At 34.7% G+C, this 17808-nt stretch overlaps 1 protein-coding gene across 5 annotated transcripts in view; it reads right to left on the bottom strand.

Annotated features, from left to right (window-relative positions):
• Positions 1 to 17808, bottom strand: part of Rars2 (arginyl-tRNA synthetase 2, mitochondrial) — a 92102-nt gene that overhangs the window by 33569 nt on the left and 40725 nt on the right. For all 5 annotated transcript variants that reach the window (XM_046431704.2, XM_046431714.2, XM_046431724.2 and 2 more), the window contains 10 exons: positions 12967 to 13125; positions 11713 to 11819; positions 7846 to 7941; positions 5292 to 5352; positions 3681 to 3757; positions 3097 to 3221; positions 2461 to 2528; positions 2269 to 2378; positions 1701 to 1796; positions 765 to 839 (listed from right to left, as the gene is read on the bottom strand). In XM_046431704.2, coding sequence (XP_046287660.1) covers positions 765 to 839; positions 1701 to 1796; positions 2269 to 2378; positions 2461 to 2528; positions 3097 to 3221; positions 3681 to 3757; positions 5292 to 5352; positions 7846 to 7941; positions 11713 to 11819; positions 12967 to 13125 — 974 coding nt within the window. The remainder of the gene's footprint in view (positions 1 to 764; positions 840 to 1700; positions 1797 to 2268; positions 2379 to 2460; positions 2529 to 3096; positions 3222 to 3680; positions 3758 to 5291; positions 5353 to 7845; positions 7942 to 11712; positions 11820 to 12966; positions 13126 to 17808) is intronic.

Here is a 17808-nt window from a genome sequence, read left to right as displayed (position 1 = left end):
GCACTGGGTTTGATCCTTAGCACCACATACAAATAAATAAAATAAATGTATCATGTCCATCTACAACTAAAAAAAAATTTTAAAAATTGCTCATAGGAAGTTAATACTGTTGCTGTGTAAAAGTAGACTCAACTTCTATTCAAAGGTTTTAAAATAACCATAAAATTTCTATCAGAGTTTCACTGATTTGCCTCCTAGTTCAATCTCTACCCTCTCTCTAGCTGACTTGATGTTTCTGTGCCTCTGCTTAAAATGCTTTTATGGACCCATTGCCCTGAAAATCTAAATAGCAAAAAGTACATGGCAAAAAGGCCTATACAGACATCATCTGTCATCCCTTCCAGGAATATCCTTGTAGTTCTTGCTCAACTCTGCTTTTTCCTTCTTCCTAGATACATGCTTCTCCTGATTAATATCTACTGCTTTCCCCTGAGAAGCCCCTTCTGATCCTCCAGGTCTGGGCTAAAATTGTCTTTTATGTTCACTGTATCACAACAAATATGCACTGTGCTGTAACTACCCAGATCATCATGGGTAGTTGTCCCTATTCATTTGACTATAGTGACTATACTTTATGTCACTGATGAATAAATGAAACTGAATTGCTAATTGGCAAAAATTCCTGTAACTTGCAGCAAAACCATCAATTTTGGGGGGCAAGGGATCTGTCTATTTATAGGAAATCTTTAGATGAAAGAAATGTTCTTTGTTGGATCAGGTCTCAAATGTCATTAATGCTTGAAAATAGGAAAATTATCAAATACCTTAGAGTTAGAAGGTAACTAACAATGTGCCTGGGTTGAAGGTCCTGAGATGATTTAAAAAGCACTTCGTCGAACCTAAAAGAAAGATGATAGGGAGAGCTGACAGAGACAGACTATGCACACATTACTCTAAGTTGTTAAGAGACCTTGGATGAAAAGACTTACTTGATATCATTAAGAATAGAGGGCATATGGAAAAAGACCTGTGTACATCTGAAGGTAAATGCATATTTTTCTTACAAATTCCGGATGCAGGGACTTTCTAAATCATCTTGCTATCTCTTAGGCCTAGTCCAGAGCAGACTTAAATCATGGCTGTTAAAATGAATGTACAAAGCCTCCAGCCAATTTGAGGAACATAATCTACAAAATCTACCTTCAAGGCTAAGAAAATCAGGTTGGTTTATTTTCCTTCACAAATTAGCTGCCCATGAGTAAATTTTACTGTTTGGCAATCAAAGAAAACTGCCTTGGTTTCAGCTACCCACATTCTTCTTGGGACTGATCTATGTTAAGAAGTCTAACAGGTATGGCCTCCTGTCCAGTGTGGGGGCATCAGACAGATAGATTTATTTGAGACTGTGAGCTGAAGCCAGCAAGCAAGTGAAGGATGTATGACCTTTTAGAAGCTGCACAAAGGGAGGATTTTTCCTTATCAGGGTGAGAAGGTGTTCTTTTCTAAAACCATAAGTTTATGCTTTTATCAGGCTTTACCTGCCCAAACAATGGGCTAGTGGATGCCAGGCATTTCTGCTAATTCAGAGGTGATAGCCTTTTTAAGACTCAAAGACTGATCTTGAGTAATGCACTTCATCTTCCCTCAAAAGGCAGAAAAAACACTTTTGGGGCATACTTTTTAGTGGTCAGCAAAAATACCAACCAACAGTTAATTCAATTAGCAGAAGCAGACTTGGTAATACCAAAAAACCATCATACCTGAGAAGATGCTGGAGAATTGAAACAGACTGTGGCTCTTGTAAGCAAGCAGTGTTGAGGTCATTCAGATAACCAGATCCAAAAGTCTCTTCCAAACTATTATAAGTTAAAAACATCATAGACTTCATCCAAGGACACACACATAACTGTAGGTGATGAACATTACCTCAAATGTACAGTCTTGATCTCCTTAACATAGCCCTAAACTTCAGTGCTAACATATTTGACCTGAATCCTCCATTTTCTCAACTGAGAAATTAAAATTGAATCTCAATTTGAATCCTCAAATTCTCGATTTGTTTCTGTATCTGTAAAATGTAGGCAATAATACATTCTTTGGCAGCATGATTTTGAGCTAATTAAGGTTAATATACATAAAGGCATTTCTTGTAGGTGCTTAATAAATATTTAAAAACAACAATAACAGGAGGTCTGTTGTGCTTTAACTGGCTTTGAATAGGAGATGCTAGAAAAACCCAACAAACAGGGCCTGCTATTGGTCTTGGAACTACAACACCCAGGTCCCAACCTAGGGGAGGGCAGTGGTTTCCCTGTGGTCTCTTTTCACCTGTGGAGGCGGGCGTGCGTGTACTGAAGGAAGACTCCTGTATCCCCACGACTCTGGAAAACACGACCCCAGCTGAACTGATAATCCGATAAGAGTAAACCTCTGAAGTCCTACAATGACAGTAAATCTTTAGCCCTAGGATTTGTTCTAATACCAGACAAAAAGGTCTCATAAGAAGAGATCTAAACAGACCTGAATAATGAGCGCTGCAAGCCCAACCCTCTCTGCAGTCTCTTGTGGGTTCTCGAGTTCTTTAGTTGCTGAAATAGACAAAGGCAGCTCTCTTTAACCTGCCTGACACTGCCAACATCACAGATAGAGGTGGAGAAAAAATCTGCCAAAAATGCATGCTGACAATTAAAACCAAACAAGTTCAGAGTGGGCACTTTACCTTCCTAGTTTAGGCTAATTTTTACTTTTCCTGCCTCATTAAAGGGAAGAAATAAGAATTTATTTTTCCTACAGATATGCCTTGTAAGATATTAGATATAGCTGACACTTATTTTTCTAAGGGAGATTAAATAAATCCATATGAGCTTGTGACCTGTATCTAATTTGTAACATAGGAACCTCACACAATAACCCAGACAACAGAATGACGATGCCTGAACTGTCCATGAAAAGAAGAGTAAGATTCTATTCAGATTATTAAAATAAACAATTCATGAGCAGCAGGTCTGTTACCTTGGGCATCTAAAAATCAGTGAAAGCTACTTTTGACATGGCCAGGGAAAGTTCAGCAGACAATTATATCACATTGCCTGAAAGTCTAGTAAAACATAAAAGTAGCATGTAAGGTATGACTTCAACAACAAAATGTGAATTTACTTTTAATGGAAGCCATATTCTGTAGCATCCTTAGTCGAATCTCATTTAAGACATCTTCCAGAAAAGTGACATCTCCCCTTCTTGTCTTCATTCCTTGGACTACTCCAAAGGGCACGTGCTGGCACCTGAAATGCACAGGCATTTAGTCAACAGAAAGCTAAAAATGAACTGGTAATCCTGAGTATACCAAAATATTCTTCCAGAGAGGAACACAAACTACCCATCATGGTGAAGTTTTTAAAATTAATAAAATAAAACAAGATGTGACTTGTTGAAGCCCCAAATATACTAAGCAGAGAGCTTTATTTTATAAGATAACCAGATAACCACTAGCAGGTGATTAAACTACTAGTTGCTTTTAAAGAGGGGGATTCAGAATTCTGAAAATCTAGACAGTGATGGCAAATATCTAACAAAAACATACTATCAGAACATAAATTAATATAAAAATCAACTCCGCTTCTCCACCCTAAAACTTAAAAGATCTGAAGTTTGAATAAAAATCTATCTAGGTACATTTTCAGGCTTAGCTGACCTAATACTTAGTGACCCTGGGCAGCAATTAAGAACCATGCAGACATTACCTTTCTGCCCAATCATATCCCATGATCTTCAGCATTTGGAATACTTGCTGAAAATGCTTTTTTTGCCCTTTATCTGTCTTGGGAAAAAAATATTTAAAATAAAAATACAGTAATAATTATATAAAACTAGGTTGGACCTGAATCAAATTAACAGTTTTGACAGACTAAAGTCACTGTCAATCAGTATGTTTAATATAAATATGAAAAGGGGATGCCTATAAAAAAGTATCTAAACTGAGTGCTCTAAGAGAGGGAAATAAGGGCCATAGTACTCCATCAAGTCAAGAGGAAATATGAACTTTAATTTTCTGTGATTTCTATTTAAATCTCTCTCTCTCAGCTATTATGATGTCTATTTTCAAGAAGACCAAAGACAAACTTTAAAAAGATGTTCGAGTCAGGTATGGTGGTGCATACTGTAATCCCAGCTACTTTAGGGGCTCAGACAGGAAGATCTCAAGTTTGACATCTGGGTAACATAGCAAGACCCTGTCTCAAAATAAAATTTTAAAAAGTCTGGGGGTGTAGCTCAGTGGTAGAGAGCTTGCCACGGCATGTGGAGGGCCTTGGGTTTAGTCCCCAGTAATGAAAAATAAATAAATAAAAAGATGTTTGATGGTAACTTTTTTAATAAAAAGAGATTGCACATGAAATGGAAGGAAAGGGGAGAACAAACTAGATAACTCAGTCATTAAAACAAAACAAAACATTACTGACAAAACAGCTTGGATAAATCTCAAGAACATTCATTATAGTGGGCGAATAAAGCTGATCTCAAAAGGTTACATACTGTATGATATTATATTACAGGGTTAGGGTTGGAGGAAAACTAACTTTTTGGTGGCTGATCACCAGAAAGTAGGCTTTGTGAAAGAAAAATTTCATGTTGTAAATGTGGTGATGGTTACATAAATCTATTCACATGATAAAATTTAATGAAACCCAACTCACAGATGAGAGGTGTAAAAATTGGTGAAATCTGAACAAGGTCTTTACAAATGTCAATGTCCTGATATCGAAAAGTACTATGATAAGATATTACCTTTGGGGATAGCTGGGTGAAAGGTACTGTTTTAAAACTTTTTGTGAGTTAAACTACTAGAAAACAAAAAATTCTTTAAAAACAATTGCATTACAGTGCAATTTATTAATTTCACATAACAATTTTCCTGATTTATGCAATGTTTTTACTATAAAGCAATGTGAATTTTTTCATTTTTAAGTTAAAAAAAAAAAATCTTTCTAGGGACTGAGTATATAGTTCAATTGGAGAGTGTTTGCCTTGCATGTACAAGACCCTGGATTCAATCCCCAGCACCACACACACACACACACACACACACACACACACACAAAAGTCGTTCTAAAATAGAGGTTGCCAGGCTGGGGTTGTAGCTCAGTGATAGAGCTTTGCCTAGCATGTATGAAACACTGGGTTTGATTCTCAGCACCACATATAAAAAAGGTTGCTACCTGAACTATATTTAATGTTGAATTTTGAGTTTGACAAAATTATTTTTCTGTATTTTTCAACATGGTATATAATTTCTATCTCTGCTGTTTTCATGATGTAGGGGTCATAACCTTTTGATCTTTATTGTGATTACTTACCACATAAATCATTGTATCAAAATTATACTTGTCCATTCGATCTATAGCAGCTGCTATATCTCTGAAAAAATGGCCATAAATTAAGAGTTATGTAGATTTAATAATAACTAATTTTACCTATTTAATAACAACAAAACTTTTCTATTTAAGAACTACTATATTATCCAATAGCCCAAAATATAGGATACATGCTTGTATAGTCCTAATACATACATACTTTTGATACAAAACAGGTTTGGGAAAAGTAGTAATAAGAAAAGCTCTGGAGAAACAAATAAATAAGCAAAGCTCTAAAACAAGTAATAATAAAAACTATAATAGCTACAGGCAAAGTATCTTCTAGGTAAATGTTTACAAAAAAACAAAAAACCTAAGTGTCACGTTTATGACAATTAAATAATTTAAATATAGATGATATAGTAGCGAAAGAGGTATCATCTAAGCACTCTTCTTCTAGTACTATTAAGGATCTTCAAAATCTTGGACTACTCAGAAGCCATATCTTATAGTGTATATTAAAAGTCCATAAGTCCTTTGATAAAAATTACACCTACCTCTTTTATCTCTAATTAAATACGAAGTATTTACTTTGAGCCTAGTGTAAAATAATAAAAAGTAAACCATAAACTATAAAAGTATAAGTCCAAGATTATTAAAATGATACTAAAGCTGAATATTAAAACTGTTTTGGTTAATACATAATACTGGAAGGATTGAAAAAAATTATTAAATCTTTTGAAATGTTGGAAGATTATCATCAGTACCCATCTCATGCACAGAATATGCATTCTCACTAAAGGCAAAAACTGGTTTCTGAGGGGCAAGAAAATCTTGTTCTTTATGCAGCTTAAATATGCTACAGTACACACAAATATACAGCAGAGCTGTGGCATTAAAAATTCATGAGGGTTGCAGTTAGGTAAACTATAGCTAACAAGATTCTTGAGAGGGATTATGATAATAAAAGGTTATCACAAAAATGAAGATTATCACAAAAATGATGTCACAACTACATAGTCCCATTATACTTTTGGTTTTAGCCAAGGACAAAAGAAACCTCTTGAAACAAAGAACAAAAGAAAATATAAGAAACAGTTCTAGGTTGAGTTTATAGAAACTGAATTTGAAAGCTGGAAGAAATGCCAGGTGATTTTAGTCCAGGTCTGCCACTTCATAAAGCAGGGAACCATAGCCTGGATAGGGAAGTGATAGTTGTGGTGCCAGAACAAAAAATCCATGTGTCAGACCTATGCTCTGTGCTTTTTGCAGTATTCTCCTGCACTTTTCTTTTCTGCTCCAACAACTCCTTTAATTCACATCCTCACATATAGATGTATTCTATAAGGAACCCAGTATAGCAAAGGGAGAATTATTTCCCCAAAGTAAAAAGAGAAAGTACAGGTGTTAAAGTAAATATATAGAAATATCTAGACATAATGAAAGGCTGAAAAAGATACCAGATCAGGGTAGCAGTGGGGACTCTGTCATACATCCTCTGTTCCAAGGAGACTTTTTCTTTTTCCCCAAAGTAATAGTATTGAAATTCTAGACCTAATGATAGTCCACAAAAACAGATCAAGATAGTTGTAGTCTTTCAGATATGAATTTTCATTCTGAATGGACATTTCTTTTAACCACTGGTCAAGGGATAATTTGCTGGCACAAAAAAATTTCTACCATATATATATTTTGTGTCTAGAAAAAGTATGTGTCTCTTAAGACATAGGTTCTTCTCACTTCCCAACTCCAATTGCATGATGATAAAGGGAAATGTCCATAAGTAATAGAAACAGATGAATGTTCTAGGGACAATTAAAAGACTGGTTGTTTAAAGTTGTTTACAATAAATGATTATAGTTACTGCCAATAATAATATGACTTTATGCTACAAAAGTAGTTTGTGTAGAGGCTGGGGATGTAGCTTGACTAGTATGCATGAAGTTCTACGTTCATCCCCAGGACCATAAAACAACAACAAAAGTGGTTTGTGACTTAGAATATAAAATTCTTGCCTGGGAGACACTGGAGCCTTTTGCCAGCAGTGCTTGGGTATGGTCATGCTTGCTTGTATGACTATTTATTGTTCTGACTCTTTTTACTACTAGATTTATCCCAAAAATAATGTTGGATTTAAACCCAGTTCTTACTGATCATCAGAGAATGTTCCCTTCCCTGAAATGAATCATTGAGATGGGTGAAAAAAATACACACACACACACATAAAAGCAACAGGCCTACATCTCTCTTGGTCTATTTTACCATAATCATAATGAGTTCTGGTATTAATGTCCATATAAGATGGTCTTTAATGTATGAGGACAGAACTAAGCTAACTTGGTCACCTTTTAGTACAATTGCCCACCATGTACAATTGTAAAAATACACAGTAGTTGATTATGAAGAAATTCAGTTTTATAGTTCGTAGAACAATGTATTCTAGTGTGGAAATCCTACAGATTTTTGAGGATGAAATGATTATTTTGGCATTAATCCTAGGAAAAGAACACCAAGTCATATATACGTTCCAATGTTTCCCCCTGCAGACGCAACAAACCTGGTTGCATAGAGAGAAGTCCCATCACTTCGCATTACAGTACAAATTGAAGAGGGGTCACCATTCCCAGAGAGATCTACTATAGCTGTTCCTTTTCTAGAAATGCAAAAAAGGCAACTCTGAAACAAATTATAACTTCAAAAAGTACATCTATAACATCACCTCTGGCAAATCAAATAGCAATAAGCCTTTTCAATTCAACCTATAACAAACAATGAACAAAAAACCAAGAAGTAAGAACTCTGATTGAGAATCTATTAAAAGTGGGCATGGTGGCACATCTCTGTAATCCTAGAGGCTAGGGATGCTGAGGCAGGAGGATCACAAGTTCATAGCCAGCCTCAGCAACTTAGTGAGACCCTGTCTTTAAATAAAATGTAAAAAGAGCTGGGATGTGGCTCAGTGGTTAAGCACCCCTGGGTTCAATTCCTCGTATTAAAAAAAAAAAAAAGTGGGTATGACATAATTAATGTTTGGTCATGATACACACACACACACACACACACATATATTTTTTAAATTGTTTTCTTTCAGTTGTCAATGGACCTTTATTTTATTTATTTATTTATATGTGGTGCCAAGAATTGAACCCAGTGCCTCACACATGCTAGGCAAGTGCTCTACCACTGAGCTATAACCCCAGTCCATCCTATATTTTTAAAATCTGTAACACTGACTAAGTTACTCAGGTAAAAATTTTAATATGGCTAGTTTAAAAATGAGATTACAACTGAGTTTTAACTATGAAATATCATAAACTCTTTTTCTAATTGGATGTTATACATTAATATTAGGCTAACTTTTAACATGCTGGAAAGTATTCCTCAGCATTAAAAACCATAGAATTTTATTGTATTTTTGCTTGACCAAAAATTGAAATTGATTTTTTCTTTTGGCTGTACTGGGATTTGAATCCAGGATCTCACATGGGCTAGGCAAACACCTTGTTACATCCTCTGCCCTGGCCTCCCACTTTTTTTTTTTTTTTCCAGAAAGGATATCACTAAGTGACCCTGGCTGGCCTCTAGCTTGGAATACTCCTTCCTCAGCCTCCTGAGCAGGTTAATTATAGGTGTGTGCCACCATACCCAGCTGAAAAACTGGAATTTATATATGACAATTTAAAACTTTTCCTTAAGAGCATTACTGATGATGCTATTAACTACATTTTGCATGTCTTCTTTATAAAGATGACAGGAGAAATTTTGCTTTGGGACTATGAAAAGTGACAATTGTAAGCAACTGGTATGCTTCTGTATTACAATTGCTTAGGCTCCTGTGATTTGCACTATTTCTCTGCTCAGCTGACAGGAAGCTAAAAGCTAAACTAGAGAGCAATTAGGCAAGCAAATGAAATATAAGCCATCTGAATTGGAAAAGAAGTTAAACAGTCTTTCTTCATAGGAAACAAGATCTTCTATATAGAAAATCCTAAACTGTTCACCAAGAAACTGTTAGAATAAACAAATTTAGTAAAGCTGCCTAATACAAAACTAACAAAACCCAAAAGAATTTCTGTACACTAATAATGAACTAGCTGAAAGTGAAATAAAGAAAAAATAATTCCATTTGCAGTAGCATCAACAAATTTAAAATACTTTGGAATAAATTTAAATAAGGTGAAAGATTTGTACAGTGAAAATTATAAAATGATGCAAGAAATTAAGACAAATACCTGAAAAGATAATTTATGTTCACTGATTGGAACAATATTTTTTAAATGTTCATACTACAGATCTACAGATTCAGTACATTCCTTATCAAAATCCTAACATTTTTCATAGAAATAAAAATCCTAAAATTCCTATGGAAAAACAAAAGATCCCAAATAGCCACAAAACTCTTAAGCAAAGGAGAAAAAAGCTAGAGAAATTACACCAGTGATCTTAAAATCTACTAAAAATTATAGTAACCCAAACAGGATTATACTGTTTCAAAAGAGACATAGACCAAAGGAACAAAAGAGAAAGCCTAGATAAAAACCACACATTTATAGTCAATTGACCTTCAACAGAGGTGCCAGGATTACACAATGGGGAAAGGTCCATCTCATCAATAAATATTATTGGGAAAACTGGAAATTTACAAGCAGAATAATGGAGCTGGACCCTTACCTCACCCCATGTACAAAATGATTTAAAGACAAACAAAAGACCTGAAATTATAAAATTATTAGATTTCTTGCTTGTGATCCTAAAAGCCCAGGCAAAAAAAGTAAAAATAGACAAATGAAACATCAAACTAAAAAGCTTCAATCAACAGAGCTAAGGAAAACAATCAACAGAGTAAAGAGATAATCTACAGAATGGGAGAAAGTATTTGCAAATCATGTATCTGATGAGGGGTTAATATCAGGAATATATAAGGAAAACTCAAATGTCAACAGAAAGAAAACAAATAATATTAAAAATGTACAAAGGACTTGTAGAGACAGTTCTCAAAAGAAGACACGAAAGGCTAACAGGTATATGAAAAGGTGCTTGACATCACTAACCATAAGGGAAATGCAAATGAAAACCACAGTGAGTGCTCATAGATCTCTTAGAGCAGTTTTTATCAAAACAAAAAACAAGTGTTGGTAAGGATGTGGAGAAAAGGAATCCTTATATAATGCTGGTAGGATTATAAATTAGTACGTTACTGTGGAAAACTAATATAGAGGTGCTTTAAAAAAATTTTACAGGCAGAATTACACTATAATCCATTATGATCCACTATGATCTTACTTTTGGGTACACATCCAAAGGAAATGAAATCAGTATGTTGAAGGGATATCTGCACTGTCACATTCACTGCAGCTTTATCCATGATAGCCAAGATATGTAATCAACCCAAGTTGTTTGCTAACAGGAGATGGATATAAGAAATATGGCATACCATGGAAAACTATCCAGCCTTAAAAGGAAAATCTTGTCATTTTGACAACATGGATAAGTCTGAAGAAAATCATGCTCAGAGAAATAAGCCAAACACAGAAAAACAAACTTATATGATCTCACCTATATGTGAAATCTAAAAGAATCTAACTCAGAAGCAGAGTATATACCAGGGATAGGGAATGAGATGTTAAAGGGTACAAAGTTGCAGTCAGACAGGAAGAAGGATCTGGAGATCTATCTATATATGGTGACTATAACTAATAATAATGTATAATAAACTGAAAATTGCTAAGAGAATAGATTTTAAATGTCATCACAGCTGTGAGAGATGATTTTCAGAGAGTTCATTCTCATCACAGTCAAGTATGTTAACTAGCTTAAATTTAGACACTCAACAATGTATACATACATTAAGACATACACATACCATAAGTACATGCAATTTCTCTTTCGTCAATTAAAAATGATTTTTAAAAAATAAAATGATTCTACATATATATTAAATATATACAAGAAAACAATACCAGTAGGTATGCACTAACAACACCTCTGACATTATTTCCTACCCTACTTCCAGATTTGCTCACTTTTACTCCTTAAATCCAAGCTTCCTTAAACCTTTTTTGAAAAGGATGGAGTTTTTTTTAAAAAAGATAAGGTTGAGTCTTAAGAAGTAGTTCTACTTCCTTTTAAGGTTACATCTTATCAGTTTGTGTGACTCAAGGCAGTTCACTTACATTTTCTGTGTTTCAGTTCTGTCTCATATAAAGAACAGATAATACCTTTTCTCCCACCCTTACCAGGCTTTTGCTATTACAGCAAAAGCATGTGGCAAAGTACTTTAAACAGAAGCAAAAAAAAAAAAAAAAAAGCACTATGAGAAAAAGCCAGAACGGCTGCACCATGCATTTTGTTATCCTTATTGAAAGAATACAGCAACACCAATTTCAAAAAATGCGTAACTAAAAAAATCATAACCTGATCATACATCGTTTTCTGTAGGAGTCCTTTACTTTCCAGCAACTTTAAGACTTCTTGAGATTTTTCACGATAAAATGATTCTCCTGAATATTCATCAAAGTATATTCCTAAACGCTAAAAGGGTTCAGAAAGAAAACAATTAATGTTAGTTAAATCTCCAATTATCTTACAGTAAAACAAAATTAAGGAGGTTTTACAATCTGTAATGTAGATGGGGAAAATAAAAATTAGCTCAAGTTACTCCTATTAAAAAAAACATTTTTTTTTTTTTTTTGGTCCCAGGGCACTTAACCACTGAGCCACATCCCCATTTCCCTGGCCCTTTTTATATTTTACTTTGAGACCGGGTCTCAATAAGTTGCTTAAGGCCTCCCTAAGTTACTGAGGCTAGCCTTAAACTTGCAATTCTCCTGCCTTAGCCCCCCAAGCTGCTGGTATTATAGGCCTGCGCCACTACACAGGTCAAGTCCTTACAATGATACTGTGCTATTCAATATATATATGACTACTTAAATTAGAATTAAATAAAATAGAATTTACTTCCTTAGTTGTACTACTCATCCTTCAAGGGCTGAAATGTGACATGTGGTTAGCAGTTACCATAATGGACATCATAGATACAGAATATTTCTATCATAGCAGAAAGCCATGCTATATAGCCCTGGAGAATGGCCCACATCACATCCCACCCTTCATCCTCTTTGATTTCCTTTCCTACTGTTCTTTATCTTGCTCATTTACTTCAGATAAGTAGACTTCTTACAAAATCTTTCCTCACACTAGTCACAGAACATATATGATTAATCTTACCATCTAACACCATCTAACAGACTATATATATTTCTTGTTTACTTCACTCTAACTTGTTTTGCTCTATGCTACAATAAAAGGTCCATGACAGCAAAAATTTTGTCTTTTATTCATTGTTGAATACCTTCCCTAGCAAATGTTTATTAAATGAATGAATTTATAACCATCATATACAGGCCTAAGGAGGTAAACGAAGAAAAAATTAAGTGAAGGCATGATAAGAGAGAGGATAGGAAAACCAGACTGAAAAGAAGTATTAGAAAGTCATCTGACATCACCTCAGGATTATTTTGTAGCTTGAACTCCCAGCCCAAAGAACAACATTAGAGTCCTCATTTCCAACTCAACCAGAAATCTATTCTTAAATATGAGCTTAAGCAGCAGCTTCACTAAGCAATAGTGCCAGTGAGTTGCACCATATCACAGAAGGGTTCAGGGGGCGAACAGGTACCTGGTAAATCCGAATGTACTCTTCAATGCTCAAGTCCCGAAATCTTTGCCACAGTGAAAGTGCTTGGATGTCACCCAGTTCTAATCGTTGGAAGAATTCATGGGCCAATTTTGCTATATTTTTATTGTCTGCTGCTTCTTTATTAACTTGTACATAAACCTAAAAGTATAACAGTATGTTAAGTGAAGTTCATTATCAGATATTATTATCTCCAGTGAAAAGAAGAAAGCAAAGCACAATTCAGAGATTTCTCAGTTCTTACTGTCCTCATAACAGAGGGTAACATTTTTTCTTCTTTTAGCCATAGGCCCTTAATAAAGCCTATAAACCTCTTCTCAAAATGTTTCTAAATGTTGGCCAGATATGGAGGTACACACATATAATCCCAGCAACTCAGGAGACTGAGACAGGAGGATTGCAAGTTCAAAGCTAGCCTCAGCAACTTAGTAAGGCTCTTTCTCAAAATAAAAATAAAAAGGGCTGTCAATGTGGCTTAGTGGTTAAGTATCCCTAGATTCAATCCTGGATAGATAAAACAAAAATGAACAAACAAAAAAAGTTTCTAAATGCAAAAAATTCATGGAGTTACAAAGGAAAAATTACATTAAAATGCACTTAACAAAATAATTTTTAAAAATTTGTGATACAGTAATGGAAGAAAATGCCCATTTCTGATAGATAGTGAAAAAGCCAAAGTGAAGCTTTTTCTTCCCACCTATTCACAGGCCCCTGGGTGAAGAAAGTCTGGTTTACAATGAAGCTCACTATCATGTATAATTATGCACCACTACCACCACAACCCTGGTTTAGACTAAGTCATTTCCTGTCTCCTACCTGCAAAATGCTGATTTATTTATTTATTTGGTACTTGGAATTGAACCCTGGGGTGCTTTACCACTAAGTTATTTATTTTATTTTGATCTAGGGTGCTAAATTGCATCAACACAATTCTCAGTATTGCAAAAAAAGGAGACAAATTGTTTTCTTAGAGAACTGCAAGTTGAGTCAAATTCTGAATGTTAAGAGAAATATTAAAGAAATTTATTAACTAAAACATCAATAAAGTCAAAACTTGCTAGGTAAAAAAAATTCACATGAACTAATTAATTCATTAGTCATCAAATTTCTTCTCCTTAATACATTTTTAGTAGTGTATGAATAGTTTTAACATTTGGAATCTCTTTACTTTTATTTGGTATATATATATAAAATTCACATCTTTTATCTTTATTCAAGAGTGATAATTATTAACTCCTTATAGATCAATATAAACTAGTGCCTAATAAACATACTGTTGAAAAAGTTTTTTTTTTTTTTTTTAATACTTCAGTGGGTAGAGGTATTTAGTAAGCTACTAATGTATATTTTGTTCTTGCCAACCTTATTCTATGTAGAGGACTCAGGACACTGAGATAGTCTGAAGAAGCAGGGGTAGGGTAGAAAGGTGTGGCTCTGGGGAGAAAGCCGGGAAAGAGGTAAAAAGAATTACCTAAACTGGGCAGAGGATGGAGAACACTTCCAGGAGTAGCCAAAGCTGGGAAGTCCCTGGGTGATGGCAGGCCCTCAGAGGAAAATGGTTCCCGGTTTGCCTACACAGAGAGGCTGGCCTTTAGGCCAGTAGACCTGGAGCAGAACAGTGATCTCCCAGATAAACTCTGCCACACCAATAAAGCTGTGTGCCTCCAAGGCATCACACAGACTGGGGATGCTAAGCTTATCAGAGATCAGTGCGGACTGAATGCAAAAACAGTCCTCTATGACTGTCCTGGGATGCACATTAGAGTCTAGGGAACTCTGTGTGATCTAGGAGGCTGGGAGTCCCTAATAATGACTTAAATTGACTCAAGCTACTCTTAAAAGTGATAACTAGGCTCAGATTTAATTAGACTTATATGAGTGTTACTAAGGGGTAACATCCATGCTAACCCTAACAACAAAAAAGAAACTTTGAACTTTTGAACATATATATTTTACAGAATAAGAACTTCTAACTGCATAAATATTCCCATGACAAAAATAAACATAGTCTTAAATAAATAATTTTCTTTACCTGAGCTTGAAAATCGTTTTGAAAGTCTAATATTACATAGAAAATATTGTCTCTTGAGGAATAGATTCTACTTCCATGTTTTTAAAAGCAAGAGCAAGTAAACATTCTAATTAATCAAATTAGTGCTTTGATCTTGCACAATCTTTCTACTTACTTACCACTATTTTTTCTTGGCTAATCATATAGGAAACTCAGGATCAGATCAGTTAATACAATATTATTAGTGATGCATTATCCTCCAATGTTCTAGTTTTCTTTACTAAATGCATATCACTGCAATTACCTCAAATCCTTTTAGAAAAGGGCAGGGGAGACATAATGATACAGAATCTGTGGGGATCAATTTGAACTTAGGAAAAATTTATACTATTTGTGCATACTAGAATACTGAACACACTTTATTGGTATGATATTTATCACTTACAAGAGGTTGTACTTATTTCAGAGGAATTCTTCTATGATCATCAAAATCCATATGAATAAACCTTCTTAAAAAAGATCGATCTATCTATGTTTTTTTTTTTTTTTTGCACTGGGGATTGAACCCTGGGGTGCTTAACCACAGAGCTAAGTTTCCAGTCCTTTTTAAAAATTTTTTAGTTGTTGATGAGCCCTTGTTTTATTCAATTATTTATATGTGGTGCTGAGAATTGAACCCAGTGCTTCACACTGCTAGGCAAGCGCTATGCCACTGAGCCACAACCCCAGCCCTTCTCTCTCCCAGTCCTTTTAAATTTTTTTTTTTTTTTAATTTTTAGACAGGGTCTCTCTAAGTTGCTGAGGCAGGCCTTGAACTTGTGATCTTCCTGCCTCAGCCTCCCGAGTTGCTGGCACTACAAGTACCACCACGACAGGCAGTTTACATATTCTTAAAGGTACTATGTAGGGAGTTATCAAATAGATTCTATCTAAAAAGAAAATGAGAAATGAATTTAAAGAAGTATTATTAAAACATAAAATGACATATCAATGACCCAGATTTAATACAAGTTAACTTTTCACCATAAGAAATTACTCTATGATAAAAATAAAAAGGCTTTTTGACAAGTGTTCCAAACTTTACGACTAGTGTCAATTGTAAGTAGCAAATAAGTTATTTATCATCAGCCAATTCAAGGTGGATATGGGAACTGTTACAAATTTACTTTCCTGTTTCATAACAGAAATAAACAAATTAAAGACAAGGTTTCAAATGCTGATCAACAAAAGCTCTGACTCTCTGTACAACACAGATGTCTGGTGAAAATAATGCAGTACAGGTAAAGAGAAAACCAGCAGTGAAACATTGGTACCAAAATGGAAATACAGTAAAGAAATGACTGAGTATTAAAAATCTATTGTATAATATTATGTCTAATCTAGGAGAACCTGAAACTGGGAGATACTGATCATGGCACAATTTAGAGGGAACTAGTCTACAAAATCTGCTAGTGTTATTCTGTTCCTAAAGGAAAATCTGAAAGGTATATAACAACATTAGAGTCTAGGGAACTTTATTAGGTAGAAAATATTTGCTAATTGAAAGACCCCCTTCAGTGTCTCCTATGGCATAGATAGTAACACAAAATATCCCCATCTACATCTTAGATGATCAGAGTCAGGGATAGTGATTCTAACCTTGGTTTCTAGTGTACTGGTAAATTATGTCAGTAGTAGTTAAGCCAAATTCAACACAAATAAACCAGAAGGTTTAAACTACCCAAACTGAAGTGCTAACTGTGTCCCTGGAACACTACTAGAGGGTGAAAGAAAGAAAAATTCTATTTTTGTAGTGCAATCAAAGAAAAGATCTGGGTCTGGTCCTTCAGTTCATTAGTGAACTGAAAAAAGTTAACAAAGTATGCTAGATTCTAATACATAGTAATTAGTGTATCCTATAATAATAATAATTGTTAATCTCTGGATTAACAATTAGGTTTTGTATTGCACAACAGAAATAAAAACAAGGAAAGGAGAAAAAGAACTTTGAGATAAAATCCATTCAAACATTTATTGAAAGGCATTGTGTCTGGGGCTGGGAGTAAAATATCAGGAAGAGCTGAGATTGTGGCTCAGCGGCAGAGCATTTGCCTCGCTTGTGTGAGGCACTGGGTTCGAGCCTCAGTACCATATAAAAATAAATAAACAAAATTAAAAAAAAGATCAGGAAGACATGGATATTCCTCTCAAAGAGTTCACGACTAACTACAATTTGACAAGTTGAAAAAGTGGTTCAACTAAAGCTTTGAGAAAGCAGATGTTCACAAATAAGAAAGGGTAAATGTAGACTGACCTAAAAGTTTACTTCCCATAAGCTACTACTGACATAATTTACCAACAGACTAGAAACCAAGGTTAGAATCACTATCCCTGACTCTAATCATCTGAGATGCAGATGGGGATACTCTGTGTTACTATCTATGCCACAGGAGACACTGAAGGGGGCCTTTCAATTAGCAAATAAACACAGTTGTTATATGACTTTCAGATTTTCCTTTAGGAACAGAATAATATTCTTTAATATTTGCTTAAAGCTTTAAAAAAAAAACCACCATAAAGAAAAAGAAAAATGTCCTTATTACTCTGAAAGTCAATAATGAAAGATTTCCATAGTTGACAACTAATTCATAAATGAAAACTGGATCTGCAAAAATTAGCATACATGTAATAGTGCTATTATAGGCTCTGCATGTTCTCTGTGCTGGAGGAGAACAGGTGAGTGTTCTCATAGGTGTATTTGCTTAATTCCCAATAGCAAGATGGTGTCTACCTCAATTGCCTTTTATCATCTGTAAAACACTGATCCCTGATTC

The sequence above is a fragment of the Marmota monax genome, unplaced genomic scaffold (assembly GCF_021218885.2).
Source record: "Marmota monax isolate L192 unplaced genomic scaffold, Marmota_monax_Labrador192_F-V1.1 WCK01_AAM20220418_F8-fsc00013, whole genome shotgun sequence".
NCBI classification, from domain to species: domain Eukaryota; kingdom Metazoa; phylum Chordata; class Mammalia; order Rodentia; family Sciuridae; genus Marmota; species Marmota monax.
The sequence above is the reverse complement of the archived record's forward strand: the minus strand, read 5'-3'. Positions and strand labels throughout refer to the sequence as shown.